This window comes from Falco naumanni, chromosome Z, assembly GCF_017639655.2.
Source record: "Falco naumanni isolate bFalNau1 chromosome Z, bFalNau1.pat, whole genome shotgun sequence".
NCBI classification, from domain to species: domain Eukaryota; kingdom Metazoa; phylum Chordata; class Aves; order Falconiformes; family Falconidae; genus Falco; species Falco naumanni.
Genome location: NC_054080.1, coordinates 85,714,722 through 85,734,992, shown reverse-complemented (window position 1 = coordinate 85,734,992; position 20,271 = coordinate 85,714,722). Strand labels below are relative to the sequence as shown.

General features: G+C 39.1%; 1 protein-coding gene across 4 annotated transcripts in view; it reads right to left on the bottom strand.

Moving 5' to 3' along the window:
• The window catches only part of WDR7 (WD repeat domain 7), a 142,030-nt gene that overhangs the window by 70,055 nt on the left and 51,704 nt on the right, over positions 1–20,271 (bottom strand). For all 4 annotated transcript variants that reach the window (XM_040580958.1, XM_040580957.1, XM_040580955.1 and 1 more), the window contains one exon: positions 17,192–17,305. In XM_040580958.1, coding sequence (XP_040436892.1) covers positions 17,192–17,305 — 114 coding nt within the window. The remainder of the gene's footprint in view (positions 1–17,191; positions 17,306–20,271) is intronic.

Sequence of the window (20,271 nt, the reverse complement as noted above, 5' to 3'; positions counted from 1 at the left end):
TTAAAATGGAAACAGCAAAAAAACTTAAAAAAACCCAATATACTAAGTGTGCCTACGGGAGATACTTAACCTTTCCTTTAATTGTTCAGGATTATTAAACCAGTCAAAGCCATGCTACGGGCTTGCTTACATTTCTAGTCTTTAAGATTATACACAACAGAATAATTACAGTAATTTCAGCACCTCCTGAAAGCTTATAAAGCCAGAGCATTCACAATAAATCAAAACTGAAAAATCTTATGAAGAAGTAACAATAACAGAAAGCGACCAATTAGCAAAATGCAGAAAGACAGGAAACAATCTGTTTGATCTAACCTTATGAAAACTGTAGTTACTCATTACTAACCTCACATTATCAAAAGTATCTTGATTGCTTGGAAGCCCAGCCATTCCTATAGACACAGCTCCCTCCGCTGGCACAGCCGAGAGGGGTCCTCCATGGGCCCAGCCGCGGCGAGGGATGAGGGATGCTCCGGGACTGATGCCGAACGGGGGTCTGACCCACCCCACACGGTGGGGCTCCTGAATACAGATCGTACTCAACGATACTAAGGAACTCTGTACCATCTCTTCTCATCTCTATATATAGGAATAACCACCTCTGTTTTGAGGAAAATTAAGCACCTTCCCATCACAGCAACAACAGCAGCAGCAGCAACCAAAAATCCCCAAATAATAATAAAAAAACAAACTACCAAACCCTAAACCCCCCAAAAGAGAGCATGGATTTTAGATATGGGTCTTTTGCATACAAGTAGTCTCTGTGGAATACACGTCTGGTAATCCAAGTTACATTTTCTTAAATGTTATTTGTTCCTACTGTAAGAGTGTCAGTGCAATACACAAAATAAAATTTGGTCCAATAGATGGAAAAATAAATCTGTGTCTAAGGCTACCTTTTCTTTGACTCCTTCTCACTGTGCACAGCCTTCTGCTCCGGGCTTTCTCTGCAGAAAGCCTTCTCTTCAGAGTAACTTACTTCTATTTTTAGTCTTTTATTCATTGATAGTGAAAAATTACCTGCAAATACGGAAAACTGACACACTCCTGAAGCTATGATGCTTACCTCCTATAAACCAGAGCAATTCCAGTATCTTCAATATATTTCTGAGTTTTACGTAAGTGCAGACAGAAAGCTCACGTATTTTGTGAAATTAAATTTTTTTTCCTCCCACATGAAAAAAAAATTATCTTCCAACCAACTGATTGCCACCGTAACAGTCTGTATGTGGCAGTTGAGCAAAACACAGAAATCTGGCAATACAGTGGCAAGGTAAAGAGAATATCTGTGATTGCTAACTCTGAACATCTAATATTTATCTTCTATCATTATTAAGCATTTTTTATCAATTTGATTTTTGCTTTTTTCATAGTACTTCACATTGGGCAGTTCCAGGAAGCACATAAGAGATGGAGAATCAAACCGATTTCAAACACTAGCTTGCTCATAAAGACATAACACATTTTGTAATCAATCTTTTTACTATTCCTATAATTGAGACCAGAATTATAAAAGACTAACCCCAAATTATGCTGGAGCATTATCTAGTTCAAATGCATACTGTGTGAATTAAATTTTCTCAAGAGTAGTAGTACAGGCATTTTGATGTTACAATTAGTATTTTTAAATTAAATATTTTGCTGTGTTTTATAAAGACATCTGCTTTCAAACTATCTGCCAGGGAAGAGAGCCACACAAGATGAAACCAAAACATTTTATGACAATTTCCTGCACATTTTTATTATTCTTACTGATAAGGTACATGTATTTTAATATATATATATGTGTATGTTAAGATAATGAAAGAGGACTTGATAACACCACTTGAAAATAAATTTAGGTAAGGATGTGCAAAAGAATTGCTCTGGAATCAAAGCAAAATCTGGGGTTTGAATGTTGGGTTTTTCGTTTATTTTGGTTTGCATTTTCTTCCTCCCCCAAAGGTCTCCTCCCTATTGGCACACTGAGCTGATTTATTTGGTAATGCCTGCCTTGTTATTTTCTTTTCATGTCAGCAGTGAAGTATTTGAAATAATGGAGCATTGTTACTACTGTAAAAAATGGAAGTGTTTTAAGTTTATTTTTTCTAATATTTCATAGGACATCTTACAACAGACAAGTTTAATTGTTAAATATCAGTAAGTCACGTAGATTTGTATTATTAAAGGCAGGACGTTTTCTGGTTTATTTCTTGAGAATATCTTCCCTGTGTGATGCCAGTAATATGGTTTCATGCAGGAAGGAGGCTGCAGCGACTTTGAAAGACAGGAGAATTAAAAAACCTCCCATGGGGAATGATAATTACTATTAGGTGAGTACTGAGCATTGTTTTTAGAAAAGACTGTTTCAGCCACCAAGAGATTTACAAAAACTGGGGGGAAAAAAGTTCGTTTTAAATTTATTTTTTTTTTTTAAGTCTTTCATTTAAGACCCTGTCTCAAATCAAAGGGTCTGACCCCACCGAGAGCCTCAGGTCAGACACCCGGGGAGGTCAGAGCCCACACAAACCCCCACCGTTTATCCACCTGGTACACAGAAACATGTGCTCCTGAAAAATGGCAATGTATTTGTGACTTAAAAACAGTAGTTTTCAGGCTAACAAAACCTGTCAGCAATCTGTTAGCCTTCATTCAAAGCCTTAAACAGTAGCCACTGGCAGACTTAAGGGTTAAGACACTGATTTTCTTCTGCATAGGTGGTGCTATTTTAAGCCAATAGTGTGTTTAAATCCACACCAATGAAATCAATACAACACTGCTCTACTCAAGGTGAGACCAAATAAACCTGTCGGAAGCTCTGAGAAATAGGCTTTGCACTACACGCTGAGTGCTAAGTGCCTTTCAACCCAGAGATCTGTCGTTAAATAATCATTAGCCATCATTCATTCTTCCTAAAAAGCTCAACACCTAAACTTGTTTGGTGCTCATGAGCCCATCAGGACAGTGGCACCGCTCTTTGGCAACACCCACCTTGGCCAGCACACCGCTGCAAACGCTGCGCTCACACGCCTCCCAGCCTGCCCACATGCCAAGCACACCCCAAAAAAAAATCTTACAAATGGTGGGTTTGTGTTTACCCATGCACTCAGGATTCACTAAAACCGTTCTGTACCTTGGAAAAAGTGACCAGCATTGCTTGCACCCTAGACTGCTTCATGCAGTCAGGTTAAGGCTAGTCATAGATGACGTGTATTAATCACTTTCATTCAGGTATAAATTCTTATCTGGCCTCACTGCAACTTTTTTTGAAGTCAGAAACATCAACTTCAGTGCCAGTTATTAGTTTATAATGAGGCTATACGAAATTAGCAGCAAGCTGGTGTCATCTGTGTAAGGGCAGATACTGAGGGCTGCTGTTGGCAGTTGCTCCCTGTCTGGAACCTACTAATAAAAATCCAGGAGACTAGTAGTTACCGAATACCTGAAGCAAGGAAAACAATAGTAATTTTCACTTTTGGAATATACAGGCATAAAGGTTAACCTGCTTTCTCTAAGCCATAAACGTTCCTTTTTCCACCTATGCTTTATGAACTCTGTGCTGAAAACATCTGTTTGCTTTCAAAAAGCAAACAAATTAGCTGTTCTCTTTGGCACGCAGGTGTTTTCACCAACAAGCTCAACTAAGCAATCATCATCTTAAACTAATTTAATTCTGTTCTAAGCCGTAATAGACCGAAGTATTTAACAATGTGAGAATAAATTTTAACACAGTGACATCTGATTGTTTCATACCCTATCCAAAACCCACCAACGTCGGCTATCTAAGTACAAATTGTCCCCTAACCTTGCTGTTTCAATTTTTAGATGCAATTTTATGCTGCAGTCTTCAAAAATCTGAATTTCTCCTCATTGCTGTCTACATTAACGAGTCATAAATAGAAGTATTTTAAACATTCATCATACCTTCTCAAATTTTTTATTAATCATCACTTTATTTCACCTCTAATAAGGGAAGGTTTGATGCATTAATTCAGTGCTTTAAAAACAGCAAGTTACACTGAATAAACTGTGCCTGGTATTTCCCCATCTGAACAGCAGAGAATCCATTTTGTCTTTGACTATTTCCCTGCTCTCAGCCCTGCAAGGAAGCAGCATCCTCACCCATTTTGTGTTCCCTGATGCTGCAGCAATGAAATACTCTTGTCATAAAAGGAACAGCACAGCAGAGAGAAAATTCCGGTAAGCTGCAACAGATCAGAACGGTGGCTGCAGAAAGTCCTCACTCTTTTTCTACGTGAGCCCAGCAGCCTTATGAAAATTAGGGTGATGTCTTTCTTACAGCTTTCTAATGTCTGAAAACTCTGAGCACATAAATAACTCTACTGCTAAGTTATACACAATTTGTAATTCCATTGGGGAAAACACCTATTACGGAACACTGAAAGACTGTATTAACATTTGTATTGGAAATAACTAGTTTGCATATAACTAAAGCCAGATACATGTAAACATTTGTGTAAACAAATGTATACAAGGTAATTTTTTTATCAGCATTTACCAAGCTGTTAATAAGAGACAAAGACATTTACTGTTGAGTTCCAGATCTCTCTAGACATAAGCAAAACTCCAATAAAACCAGTACAAATCTTGACTTTACATTCTGAAGTATGATCATTATTTTATTGAAAGGAATGTAAAACTATTTTATAGTCATCTTTAAATGAATGGCAACTTTTTTTTATGTTTTCTGAAAAGATGTTGTTCCTATTGGAAATCAATAGGAAGGCAGAAGAAATTAGATAGCTATGATTTGCCAAGAAATCAATAAGAAATACAGCAATATCAGAACACATGTTCTTTAACTTTTATACATTAAAATTCAACTTGCATGTGAACAGTCTTTAAAAACTTACGGGGAAAACACGTGAGGTGCCATTATATGTGTGTGACATACCCATCACGCCATGTCTGAACAATATAAGGTATTTTCCTTTTAAAGGCCTTTCTTGACTTTGACAGATTAAAATACATTCCACTGTGTAAAGATCTGAAATTATTTAATACATCCTTCGGCACATTCTGTAACACACACAAAATAATATTCACTGTCAAATATTTATTTGGCACCTCCTGTGATGCTCCACATCAGCGCTTGCTGGGAGGGCGGAGGGCACGTGGTAAGCTGTGGCACACACGATGGGTACCGTCAAGCAGCACCCCACAGCAAACCAGGCTTTTCTGTGCAGAAATAGCTGGGGCAGAGGAAAGCTTTTAAGCAGCATAACAAAGAGAATTCAGGCTAAGATGGGGGTAACATTTAACCAGGAATTTTTCCCCTAACCCACCCACAAAAGACCACCTTGGGAGGTACGTTCCAGAGCCTTCCCACACAGCCTCTGCACTCCGAGTGTGCCTGTTACAACAGCACAGGCGCACAAACGCATTTCAGATCCCCTTCCATGCTTACAGATGGAAATGAATCCTGTAGATACCCTGAGAAACAGTTTAAAATATATATTTTTATATGTAATACATACATACTATATATTTGTTGCTTGTTTAGCAATATAGTCTTTAGACAACACTTTCATAGTTAAATTTTATTGAAACTATCGGAGACTCTACTTTTCAGTGGGATCATTTGAATCAAAGAGTGAAACCAACACCACTTAATTCTAATTTTCTGATTCACTGTCTTGGAACACAGCTAGAAACTGGGACACGGAGCATCTCCGCCCGGCAGGCACAGGTTTGCGTGAGCAGCCCCAGGGCAGTGCTGGGGTGATGCTGGCACTGGGGCGGCGATGGGGAGCGCCGGGGCTGAGTGGGTGCACGGTGTTCCTCACTGGGGTGCAGGAAGAGCAGGACCCAGCGCCGCCCTCCAGCACACGCCATTTACACACGGCTTTATCGAGGGCTCCGGCGCTGAATACAGAACACACTCTATTTGGCTTTCAGTCAATTAAGCTTTAAGCTGTCAGCAAACAAGACTTTTAAGTTAATTTTGAATCACCACAAATCAAGTTGAAGGTTGTGAAAGGGCACGCTCACACGCCGGCATGAAAAAAAGGCAGTTTAATTGCCTCTGAATAGCTATTATATGCTGCAATTGGCCTATTGAATCTTAGATGATCTATTTATTTATCAAAGCACAAAGACTGGTAAAAGAATGAAGTATATGAACTTTAACCATCTTTCTTGCGTAAGTAGGTAAAATTAAAGTTTTGGCATATGAGAAGTGCTATTGAAATTATAATCTTTTAACACAGTTCAATATGTTTACATTATATTTTACTTTTGAATAGTTACAGCTGTCCAAACTAAGCTGAAATGTGAAAACAAGTGATTTCCAATGCAATGAGGCACTGTTTGGTTTGTTGTTTTTTTTAACTTCCATCAGGTTTTTCATAGATTAAGCAGATAACGGATGTTTTGAACCTGCTAGCTTGAAAACCTAACTATCCAGAAGAAGATATACAAAAATGCTATAAAACGTTATAAAACTTTATAAAACCAGCTGCTATTAAAACACATTACAAAGAACTGCTACAAATTTCATACCAGACCTCTGTCTTAATAAAAAATACTTTTGTTCAGAACTAAATGACATCAGACAGCACCCACAGGAACAGGTCTTCAGAACTTAAAAGCTGTTTTCATCAATCTACCTAAAAAACCCTGCAACATAGACTAAGGAAGAACCATTTAAAAAAAAAATATGTATCAACTGAACTAATTAGTTCTAAAAATAATATCCGTATGCTTAAAAGACACAGTTAACCATGGAAAGAGTCCCGATAGTTTCTTAAGACAATGCATACATACATATATGTGCATACACATATAGTCTAGAAATATTACAAGGGATTGGACAATTCCTCTTTTTGTAACCAACTACAAGAAAATGCTTTCAAACACGAATAGTCCAAACAGCTGCAATTCTTCACTTGTTAAATGATGCAAGATTTTGACTCTATTCTCCTTTCCTTTAAATCCCACTCATGGAGCAAGATGTCCTGGGGGGAATCACATCACGTGTTTTAGGTACCTGAAGGACAACCCAGGACCCTGGTTTCCTGGACTTGCTGGAAAGAGGTAAGGAAGGAAATTTAGAACACCAAAGTCAGGAGCCTAAAGGTACACACTGGTACCCACTGTTAATTGTTCTAAATGCCAGCCCAGTACCCTGTACAGCTTTTGTTTTTCATTGCTCCCATCACTCTGGGGAAAGATTCACAATCTGAAATTGTGGCAACAGCTCCCTTATCCACTCAACATTGACTTCAGTCAAAACCCTCCATGTTTTATGCTCTTCCTATCGTCGGGTCCTGCAAAACTGTTGTAAAGTGTGGTTTGCATATAGAAACTGAAGAATTATGCATAGTGAAGAAACACTTTCAAAAATAACTATCGAGAAGTACTGAAAAAGTTTACCAATGATAGAAAAAAGTAACCAAAGCTAAGTGTGTGAGAAGTTTACTCTTCCAGCACTGGAAGAGGCCACATGTAAGAAAACGATGTGGTTGTGACTACACCTCTCATTTCATGTCTGCATGTAACTAAGCTGTCACGTATCATGAGGGAAGTCCAGCTGGAACTCAGGAGAGAGGTGCCACTGCTACAGTGACTGTGCTGACTCCAGGGGACTGGAGAAGGGGAGACAGGGGCTGGCTGCAGAAAGCACGGGAGGCGAAGCCCAGGACAGTCCCAGAGGCACCAGCCGACCTGCCTGCTTCATGCTGCTGTGACCACCTCCTACTCCTCTGAGCCACACAGCTCATTCCATGGTGTGAAAAGAGATGGGCCAGGAGGATTTTCCCGAGAGAGAAGCAGAGTTTCCACAGAGCGCGTCAATTCATGCAAGAAAGATGAATGCTGAGGGCAAATGAGATACAACTGCTACTCACTATGTCCAAGTGACCACACAAGACCTTCCTTGGGCAGAAAGGTGAAGGCTGGGGGTTTTACGGTATTTATGATCCCATCCTGGCATACCATGCCGCCTGGTACAGACCACAGTCCTGCCATCACAAACAATTACCAGGTCAATTTCTACTGAGCAGGTTATTGTGCTACTGAGTGTCCGTAGCTGGGTCTGGGATTTCAACACAAAAAAGGGGATGTTTCTCCAAGTCCAACATAGACTTACTTCGTGCTGATACAACACCTCATATTTTTGAGAAGGAAAATAGGTCACAGGAGGTGATAAGGCACTAAAGTCACAACAGCAGCACACAGAGCAATTGTGTTTTAAACCAATGAAATGGGGACCTCTGAAAGGATCACCCCCAAAAAAACATAGTCTACGTATTGTCAGGGTTACAGAAAGTGCTCAGGCAACACATGAAAAGCTTATGCACCGGGGGTGAGGAGACCCCTGGATCCATGCAGACCTTATCTCTTCCTTCACAAATCAAAGCAAACTGCTGGTACCTTAGGGCCTAACTCTGAGACCCACACAAGTAAACTCTGCCCATGCTTGGTTCTTTTAATAAACTGTACATAATTATAAATGACATTGTGGCTTGACGTTTTAAACCTTATTTAACATTTATGTCATTTTTTTACCAGCAAGTCAAAAAAAAAAAAAAAAAAGTAGCACAGAGGATTCAGGTCTTCGCTTTACATCACTAATTCCTTGCCTCAGGAACTGGTATAACCTCAGGGCAACAGCATATCTAAGTAATAAACACAGCAATTTCAGAATTGTTACTACTGTTGATGCAGTATTTTGCAATGAACTTACTGGACTACAGATGGAAAATAGCTCACTTGTTGCATAAAACTGTAGACAGTGATCTCAAACTACAGATGTCTAGTAAACATAAACACAGCAAAAACCTTCCCAAATTCCAGAAGTTGCTTCCAAGACTAAAGGAAATGTTAAAGCAGTTGTATGTCATATTTAACAATATATTGGTTGTCAAGTAAATGATTCATGTCATAGTAACAACTGGCACAAACTGCTGGGAAAGTAATCTCTGCATGGAAATTCTTAGACTCCAGTAGTTCTTACGGCAACATTTGTAAGAACAGTCTTCCAGATAGAAATGATTAATTTACGCAAGTAAATACTGCTAAAAGCCATACATACCATGCATGTTAACAGCAGAACACCTTCTTAAAGCATTTGGTCCATGATTAAAGCTAACATCCCAAGACACCTACACCTTGCCAGCACTATTATTAGCACATACAATTAAGCTTAAACTTACTGAGGTGGATTAAGGGAAATCAGAGGGGTGTTTGCAGCTGTCACCGCACACCCTTCTGAAATGCTGGACATTAGAAGGAGCCATACCAATGATGTCACACGTCCCAAAGACAGCCTGGGAGCAGCATTACAGGCAATAGCTGTGTCCTACCAAAGGCCTCAGAGCTGCTGCGCTCCTTGCTAGGGCTGTGCCACACGTTGCGAGGGACTTCCCTGCCTGCTGCCTTGTCAGGGAACCACGTGGGCAGTGAAACTCCTCTGGCGGACGCAAACACAGAGACCTGCTGTGCCTCTGAAGGAATTCTTCAAGTGCAAGAAACATGAGGATACAGATTTTTTTTCAAGGCAAAACAACTGCTGTAAAGAAGCTGGCTAACTGAACTGCAACAAAGCTGGTGGCCTTGCCATCTCCCAGACACACTGCCCAGCAATGACAGTAAAACAGGACCTGTTTATACACTTCTGTGCCTCCACCAGCAAACACCATGCAGAGATTTAAGCATATTCCTGCCACATGCTTTAAGATCATTACACTATTATTGGAACCAAAAAAAGAAAACCCTGAAGCTTTGGTTGCAGTGCTAACCAAAAATGAAATGTAACAGAATACGAAGAAAACAAAAAATGAGGACTCAAGAATACTAGAAAACCACATTTTAATATGCTGCTTTTATAACCTATGCCTCTTTAAAACCCCACTTCTATACCTGAAGAAATTATTCTAAATCATTTTCTTTTGACTGTAATAATCTTTCAAAAGTCTTTGATTGAGTTAAAGAAAACATCACGCTGAAGTGTTTCTGCCGCATGGCACAGAGAAAATGAGCAGCTAATAGAATACAATTGAGGTAAATTTTTTTCTAAAACAAAGAGAAAAACCTTTTCCCAAGTTAACACAATTTTTCAGAGTAACTGTGGCACAAAGGAAGACTGTGCAGCGCTGGAGGAAGACATCTGCCACCACAACAACAAAAGAATTTCATACAAGAGTCCCAGATTGATTTTCACAAAGTAGTGACGTCTACAGCACGCGTTGAGGCAGACTTCCCACTTCGACGCACAAAATAAGACTGTGTAAGAACTGATACTAAACATATTAAGCAAAGTTTATCATTAAGCTGTACATCATCAAATAAGTATAGATATCAGAAAGTATACAAAACTGAATGAAGAGTTACATTTTCATATACAAAAGCAAATAGCTGCAGATGAATGCATGTTAAAAATCACTTGTGCTACACTAAAGAAATCTGTATTTAACGGCCTTTATTCAAAGCCGCATTGTCTGCAAATATGGCTTTCTGATTTCATTGAAATCTGTGACAGATGAAGTAAATGTTTAGAATTAGTTACATGCTCCTGTGATACAAGTTGTGGCCTCCAAATTAGTATGACATGGTGTAAATACACAGGTATAGAGAGAATGCTAAACTTAACACATTGAAACATCCACCCTCTAGACACAGCAGCTCTGGCAGGTTTTCATCCTCAGCAGATCTGCTGCCCTTGCAGGTGGTAGGAAGAGAGGCCAGGCTGTCCCCTGCACCCCCAGCCAGCCACTTTTGAGTAGCTCTTGTCCCAGCTACACAGGAATGCAGCCCCGGGTAACTGCACTCAGTTCTGCACACCCTTTCTGGGGCTGCTTCCCAGGGCAACACCTGCCAGCTGCTCAACAACATGAAGCTGGCACACGGGTCCAGGTGTCCCAAGTTTTTCCATTTTCAGCTCTGTGGCTCACAAGCTGAAGAAAAACTGATGTTGCTTCCCACAAAGACATTTAACAATGCTGCGATCCAAGTTAGAGGTTAAAACCTATGCATGTTGCCTTTTGTTAAGTAAATAATTCTGAAGTTTTTATGCAAGTTTGTCATGGTTGAAAAAGCTAGCACTTCGTTTATTTTTTTTTTTAAATCTACAGTAATTTTTGAAGTGTCAGGTATTTCTCAATCAATATAAACATTACGACTAGACACCAGCTGACAGCCCAGCTGATACCTGGCTCTGGCAGCCCCTACCCAGGACGGATGCTGCCACCAGGCAGTGCTCAACACAGCCCACAGCTCGTGATGCCACAGAGGCTCTGCTCCACACTTCTCTCTTCATTAGAAACCACCCACCAGCCCTCCAAACAAACCAGTTCTCTTGAATTACTGTTTCCTTAATGACTACATGCAGCACTCTCCCAACACTGACAGATGCCATTCAGACAGATGTCGAGCCCATAACCCCCTCACAGAGGGCAGAGCTTTTAATGGCATTTACTGGGTGAATCTGCTTGACTGGCAGATGCCCGTATGTTTTCAAATACATGCAGCTTTGTTGAAAACCCCCATGTTTTTACATGAATTGAGTCCCTTAAAAAAAAAAAAAACTCTCCACAATTTTACCCATAATTTCATGCTTCCTTGTAGACAGCTAATTACAAAGTGTAGGAACCTATTCCTCAATTAACTTGGTATACATTTATCTGTTAGACACATTTCTCAAGTTGCTTCAGAACTCTTGTAAGTACACATGAAAACTCCCTTAAAAATTAACTTTTACATGTTAAATAACCTGTCTGTGAATTCACATTGCATTTTTGATTGGGCAGAAGACCATGTGACAGAGATGAGTCAGGGTGTATTTCCCCTATTTTTCTTCATTAGCATCTGAAAGGGGATAAATTTTGCTTTAGATTATAAAACCTCACTTTTCTGGTGTTTTACACAATAGTCAGTGCGTGATATGGTAGACTGTTTTCAAAGGAGTGATTAAATACCAATTAAAAGCTTTTTCGGTCTCTCTATGGTGGGCTTTGGAGATACAAAACCATATGTGACAGGGTTTGTACAAGGTGCTCAGGTTCAGTCTAACCTACTTAAAAGAAACCCAGCCGGAACTTCGTCCAGAGGCTGACTCTTTTGGCACCTTCATTGTGCTGAACAGTGGGCCACTGGCTTGTTTGCTGGGAATGCCAGATGGTTTCACTTGTTGTGTACCTCCACTCCACCCCAAATTTTCAGTGGAAGTCTGGCTGGTAATGGGAGGGACGCAATAGGCAACAGCACCTGTCGCTCCCCCTCCAAACTAGTGCAGCTCTAGCAGTAAGAAAGAGAATGCAGAAAAAGCACCAAAGTAGTCCAGAAACTCAATACAGTATCAAAATTTTAAAATAGGAAAAAGGCACAGTATATAACAGATGACTGTCCACAACCTTCAGTTAGTAGTTTGTTGAAACATTTCCTTCAGTTACGGTGTATGCCTTTGAGTTTAAAAAAAAAAAAAAAAAAAAAAGTAGTAACACACAGGGAAAAATAAAACATCACCTAGGAACTAATTTTAAACTACTTCAAATAGTTAGATGGCACCAAAATCAGAAGTCTAAATAGGGTGTGTAAAATAAGAAGTGCTCAATAGATGAGAAAATGCTGGTAGTTAAAAGTGTTTGCAAATGCATTCCACACTCTGCTGCACTCCAGCAGCCATGATGGTGTGGTAAGATGCAAGATTAATCACAATAAACACAATCGCTGCCCTCACATTGTTGAATCTTCAACACTGACAAATACTGCCACTGATTAAAGAGCATTTTTAAGTTTAGAGTATAGGTTAATCTAGCAATATTTTTCACTTCTGACTTTGCCAGTTACAGGATAGATACTGCTTAAAAAGTACTAATTATGCACAAAAATAGATGTGTAAATATTGACAGAAGATATTTAAAAGACTACATTTTAAAGTTGACTAACATTTATCAGTAGCATTCCTAGATTTTATTTTTGGTACAAACGTTTGGAAGTGCACTACTACAACTGCTGCAACTCTCTTGTATCAGAAATAACAGTGTCTGTGCAATGCACAAGTCAGATGTAAGTCTGCTTGACCAAGACTCATTTTGGGTACGCAGCAGTGAGTGTTTTAACGAATCTATTTACTGCCTTATCCTGCTACAAGAAGTTATCAAACAGATCTTTCCCTCTCTGTGTAAGGGATCACAAAGGGACCAGGAGAAGGCTGACCAATGTTTATTCCTGCTCCATGCGCTAATGTGCCAAGGCAGCATGCAGGACAAAATGGACTGGACCAAATAGTAAAGCCTCACCTCTGTAGCTAAAGCAGTCCACATTCCCTATCTGCCAGCCTTTTGGAATGACAGATCCTTAGGAATAAACTGCATTTCAAGTCAATTCCCCACTATCCTGATACAGCAACAGACTATGCTATATCACAGTGGTTTTGTTTATGGAAATGCCAATACAGAGTAATTGGTCCAATAAGTGTATTTATCTGTTACGTGTCAGTTCACCTGCTGGAGTGTTACTGTTTTGCAAGCAAGCCAGGTTAAGCAACCTGGCAGTGCTATGTTCGTTTCCCAGGGTGGCGTTACCTCCTAGGAGCAGGCACAAGAATGGGCAGAGCAGTCTGTGCCTTGAATTTCCCACCCACTGATATTTTATTTTCACACAGCTTTTAAAAACAAAGTGTAGAAAAACCATAAACTCTTTGCTGTTTAATAGCAGACAAGAAATTTTGTAATCAAACCAATTAGGGGGCACAAGATCTCTTCGCTAAGGTCACAACAACATTCCAGGGACATCCAACCCCCTCTTCCCTGAGCACCATGTGTGTCTTACATAACACTCCTCCAAATCTCCCAGAATTAGAAGAAAACCTTTAGCAGAACTCTTAGGGTCTGTGTCCACCTTGCACACATGTACATGGCACCACTGCTTGATACAACGGCTAGAGAAAGCTCCAGACTAATTCCAACACACGCCTCCCCCTCCACCAAAGCACTGCAGCAGCATTTTGGCTGAGCTGGCTGCTGGGTGCAGCACAAGTCTGTGGAGTGGTCCAGACAATATTTAACAAACTTAGAGTGGTATATTTTTGAAAACTTTAACCTACAAAATCGAGGTAGTCCATATCTCTAAAGTCTTTGCAGCTGAGGTGGCTGTACATGCCATTCAGTGCTTACAGAGGGGGAAAACCATATAAAAAATTAGTACTTAATTAGAATCAGGATGGGTTTGTGCTCAAGTGTCATTGTCAATACTAACATGGCCAAGGTCATCATTACAAAAAGTGACTGCCAGGGAAAAATTCCACATTGTGCAATGCTGAAGAGGCTGGCGGCTTTATCCTAGTTGGCAGAACAGAAAATATAATAAGCACTTCGTGGCCAGCGTCATCTTCCATTGCACATGGCACCACCAGCAACAAGGTCCTGACTGAAACCTGGCACTCCTATCCAACCACGACCAATACCAACCACCACCAATGGGACAGTTGTGTGAGTCTGGGAACATCTACAGTTACCCAGGGAATTAATTAGACCTAAATTAATTCTAAACTTGCTAGAAGTTTCTGTTGATTAGGCATAAGAACAATACATACAATATTCAGGACACATATCTCACATTATGCCCCAATATGTCACTTATTTCCATTACTAAGGTAATGTTGCACAGCTGGGAGGCAAACACTGTGCAACCTAAAAGTTACTTTCTTGAAGTCCTTCATTTCCAAGACAGCTCCATAAACTAAATTCAGTGGATTTCTAAAGGCAGCCTATTTACACTATTATATGATTTTTAAGTAAGTAAATAAATCTGTCAGAGGTTGACATTTTTCACAGTTTGGTGACATTTGACTCTTTATCCCCGTTATGTGCTCAGCCACAATCTTCTTTTACTACCCCTATACGTAACAGTGCTATGTTGGGTTTCTTTTTCTTAAAAGTATTTTGCTCTTCCTTTGTTTTTCTTGAAAAAAAAATATTTGCATTTCTAAATTAAAAAACTTAGATGTTCTTTTGGCACCTAAAGTTATGATAAAAATACAGGCAGATTATGAATTACAATTTTTTTTTTTAAAATTGAAAAAGTCAATTTACCATCATGATGAATTGGAAAATTATGACCACTGAAGCCAGTAGCTTTTAGGTGCAACTAGGAAAAAGTGTTGTCCACATATGAATTTAAGCAAAATGTTTGCTTTACTTTTAGTTATCCAGAAAAGCCCTTCAGGCATTAAAGATAACAATACACACCACTACTACATTGGAAGACTATTTGTGCACATATTTTCAGAGCATTTGAAGATAGACCCCATTTTCTAAATAACTCCTGCCTGTGTGGTTTTAAATGCTTAAGAGGCACCGTACTGTATTACTGAAGTATTTTCCAGAAAGAGGCTTCAGTGCTTTTTAGCCAGCTAAACTAAAATGCTTTAATCTCTAGAAGTTCTGATGTGAAACTGATCCTTTTAAAAAAATATTTGGATGAATAAAAGCATTTGGTGAAGCTCAATTTGAACTAAAAAAAATTATCCTGTTGGCCGCTGCACACCAGCATTACTTTGTCCAGTTAAATCAATAAATACTAGCCTTCATAGGACCACTATAGAAAGATGCTGCATCATATTTTTAAGACAAGGTTAAGTTTAAGTTGTCTCAAAACTTTTTTTTCTATTCTACCAACACAAACCTAACTGTATTCAACTGTAGATTGAAATTTCATCTTTACTCAGGATATTTTTTTTAAGTTCAACTGCTTTTCATAACAGAAACGCTTTCTCTGCAAATAAAATTATCACCACCAGCCTCTGGCAACACAGTGGATAGCTTTATGAAAAGCTCAAAACTCAGTCTAGCACACAGGAAAAACACACACTTGATTTTGAACTTACTCCATTAAAGTGCCTCCTCTTCAATCTCTCCCGTGAAAAGAACACACAACATCAAAGGGGCAGAAAGCTGTTCCAGCTAGAACATTTTTTTGTAATACTGCCTGCCATTGCTAAAACTTCCAGAAAAAGAACCAGAAGGTCTCTTAACAGATGTGGAGCCAAGGAGACAGGACATGTTCCTGAAGGAAATGCCAATCTGATGTACATGCTGAGGAAATCTGTTTCAGGGTATGCCAAGCCCATTATCAATTTATTTTTTATTTTTTCCGAGGGTCTATTCATTGGTGTTTATTGACAAGTCCCACATCATCCCCTAGCTGCTAAAGGCATTCCCAGCATCCTTCCTCCCTCTTGGCTATTTCCAGTTGGCCTTTTACCCCAGCCTGTGTTAATGCTCCCTACTGCCCACAAGCTGTTCACCCACCAGTAGTAATCCTGTCTCAGGCAACTTCAGCTAGAGACCTGACCTAAAACTAGATCTATCATACAAACTGTCTTCAGGTCAACAAGAATAACTAGTTTTCTTTTAGACTTTCAAAAAAAATCTATACAAAGCTCAGCCAAAAAAAAACCCAACCAAAAGGCTTTTACACTCTAATCTGCAGAGTATGATATACTCTTCATGTGAGATATGATATAATCTCCACTAAGCTAAAATACATACTGTAACCATTCCAATCCCAAGGACACAGATATTAAGCATATAGATATTTTCCTTATGACACTGCATAAATACACATGAAAAAAGAGTAAAAAGGTAATTGCTTATAATTAAATGCATATTTCTGTATGGTCTGTTCTCTCAGAACATGCCTTGATGGACCAGAACTCAGCTTTACCTGCCAGTATGCAATAAACTACAACAACACTATAAAGCTGTATGAGTACTGCAGAAATGAAATACACTCGAATTCCATGTGCAAACTAGCAGTGCTTACTTGTTGAAAAAACCCAAAACACCTCAATTTAATCTTGCAGACTGATGGTAGCACCCTTACATCAGACCTCTTTCACCAAGGTAAATAATTTAAGGAATAACTAGAAAGAATTGGGTAAAGCCTTTATTCAAGAACTACAAGCTAAACAGGTCAGTTGCAGGCAGACTTAAAAGCTCAACACACACAAATTAAAATACAGCTAATACACAATAATACTGTAATAGTTACAGTTAAGCAGGTATTTACGTTTTTTTCTACGGCTCTTTCCTACTATTCATAACTACTTCTGATAGCACACACTTCATAAGCAGCCTTAATATTTCATTTTTTCATGAAAAACATGCTATTTGGCAGAAAGTGTTCCATCTCCTCTGCACAGTACCCTGTATGTAAAAAAAATTAACCTATTCATTATATTAATGCTTACCTGCTGTGATGTCATCATCAACCAGATCATGTTCCTCTTCCTGAACTTTTGCTTCTGTTCCCAATGAATCCGGGCTTGCACCACCAGTTTGAATGGCTTCCGTGGTTACTCCAGCTGCAAAACCCAATGTCCACAAGAGTCAGCAATTTTGGTAGGTAACAGCCTTACACCAGGGGGCAGGGGGGATGTAATTATCTGTTGGTATTCTGAACCATGCAACATAAGTCTGTGAAACACAGATAAAGCAAAGAGCAACTATTGCCTGGTTTTCCTTCATACTGTATGCAGCCTTTTCACAAACCTATCCTTTAAAAACCTTTTCCATGCTGTAAATATCTCTTCCATACTTTCTTCTTTTTCTGCTGTCTTCTAGTATCATTAAAGCTATTAGATACACATTACACACTAACAACTTATACAGCAACAAAATACAGAGTTCCAGCAGAAATTCTCTTACATCTCCTCTCAATGCTTCATCTCTTCTGCAAAAAGAAGAAAAGGTGCTGTTTTTCCAGGTGACCTTCAGAGTATATTAATTCAGCTGACTCATTCCATGTCATTTGGGTTGGGATGCATCTGCTGCTATTAAAAATGACAATGAACGCCAAATTGTGCCAATAACACCACGTGATTAAAGTTTCAATTCACTGGTTTATACTCTGCCCAGTTAAAGTCGGTAATTGCTCCCTATATGAGCCTTACCAGAATTCAATCAAGTCATTATCAAAAGAAGTGTTTTGCTAACGGTGACAAAGTACAGCGTCACAAATATTCTTCCCAAAGAGCTTTACAAAATTTAAAAACCAGACTGAAGGGAAGCCCTGATAAGATTGCTTTTCCCCCAATCCATCTTCTGTATATCACCCTATACTATCAAAAATCTTATTATACAAAGAGATTGATGCTTTACTGATTGTGGCATTAGGTTTGCAATCTGCAGGGGCATTAAGTCCCCATTAAAAAACAAAGTACCCCAGCCCTTAGTCAGCACCAAGCGAGTTTCAACAAGAAATTAAAGTTGCTGTAAATCACTGTGCCTTGTGGATGGCAGGCATCTCTCATGGCCCAACACAAGCACCAGTAAGGGCTGGGCACTGAGCAGTGGAGAGCTGCCCACTCAATCTGCTGCTGCTCCTCTTGGTTTTAGACCATCTTACGAAGTCGTTAATGTGCATCACTTCAGGTCACAGTAGCTTTTATGTAATAACTTGCTGGTCTTCTCCAAACACATGAATGTGATTGATAAATAAAAGACAATGGTATCACAGTAAATCACAATGGGGGAACCTGTCAGTTGTGTACAGCAAGGTCTGTGAATCTGCACCTGAAAGTCACTTAATTTCAGGTCATCTTTAAACCAGTTTAGAAAAATTAACATTCTCATGAGTATTCCAGATTTTACTGTTTTTCAGTACTGTTTTTAAATACTAAGTATTCACAGCATAGTGATATCATCTGTGATATCAAAGTGATAACACAGTGATTTCATCTGACAGCGGTTTCTAACCTTATTCTGACATAATCTCTTTACGAGGAAATTAGTACCTTTTAATAACTTTCTGAACATCCTTCTAGTTGTCACTGGTTTTATATGCATTGACACAACAGATACACAACCGGACTGGAACACACTGCCCAATCAATAGCAAATCACTTCATTAAGCATGCTGGCATGATTGCACAGAGATCACATGCAATTACAAATTGCACACAAACCTTATTCAGGATGCTTTTAAAAATAAAGTTTGCTGTTATGGTGTGGCTGCTGCAGCCCGTGGGTGTCACTCCAGGAGTCCTCACCGGTGTCCACACAAAGATCAGGACTCCAGCACCACCTCACCAAAATACACTTTGGTTTTCACCTTCAAGCACCAACTATCTTTAATACTATTTATTTGGGTATACCCACTGGAGTTGGCCAGTATGTTGAGGGGGAGACTGGAGGTTATTTTTTTAAGCACTGCTTTACATTCTGCATTGCAGTTAGTACCAGCAGCTGCTAATCTCTGCAGGCATAGAAAACGTCTAGCTATTGCCTAAATATCACTTCTGTAGTCTAAATGTCTTCAATTTCTTTTCACACCCAGGGAAGGGTGAACAGTTTGCATGCCTTCTGAAATTTACAGTATGAAGGCCCTGACCTTCACGTCAGAGGGAGCATCTTCTGTGGTTGAACACCTGTTGGTAGAAGCCAAGGATCCAGCAGTCCCCAAACAGTAGGTTTAGGCTGGGCCAAAATTCAAAGCCTTTGATTTATTTAGTGATTACCTCACCTCTTTACCTGCTTTCTAGCCCTGCGTCACTGAAAAAGAGGCTTATTTTCCATATGCAATATTACACCTTTCTGAAGACCTTAGCAAGACTAGTTATAAACAACAGAAGGAATTAAGTGCCTTTGCATGAGTTGATTCTAAGTAGAGTGTATAAAAAATTAGACAAGTTTATTACAATTTTATACAATTGAAATAAAAATGTAAGTAAAAATCTATTTAATCAGAATGATTACACATTTCCTCCAAAACAGTGAAAGGACAGAATCAAAAGGGGAGGAAAATAGCTACCATGCAAATATGTCGGGCAATAAATTATCATTTCCTCTCAATGGAAATAGGAAATACAGTAAGAGGGAACATGTATTCCTGGACACAAGTTTTTTCCATATAATTCACAAAAAATGTCTTAAAAACATGTTTGAGAAGTGAAAAGATCAAAGGCCTGAATGTATTAGGAGTAAGCCAGTCAACATATTGGAAAATTAAGATATACTTGTATTACAAAATTATGCCATTATTACAGTTTACTATTTACTGCAGCATCCTAAAGTCATTATTCATTTAATACATTAAAATATTGCAGCACCAAATTATTTGCCTTGCTTCTCTGTGCTCTCTTAAGTCCAACCTTGCATGAGTAAGATGATCAACTACATACATAAATAGCAAAGTCTTTGGGGTCCAATCAAACTATCCTTACTTGATGAAAACTTCCATTTAAATCGATGGAAGTTTAATTAAGTTTTACTCAATCTGGCCTTTCTAACAGAAATCTAACTACTAGAAACACGGTCACAAAAACTGACA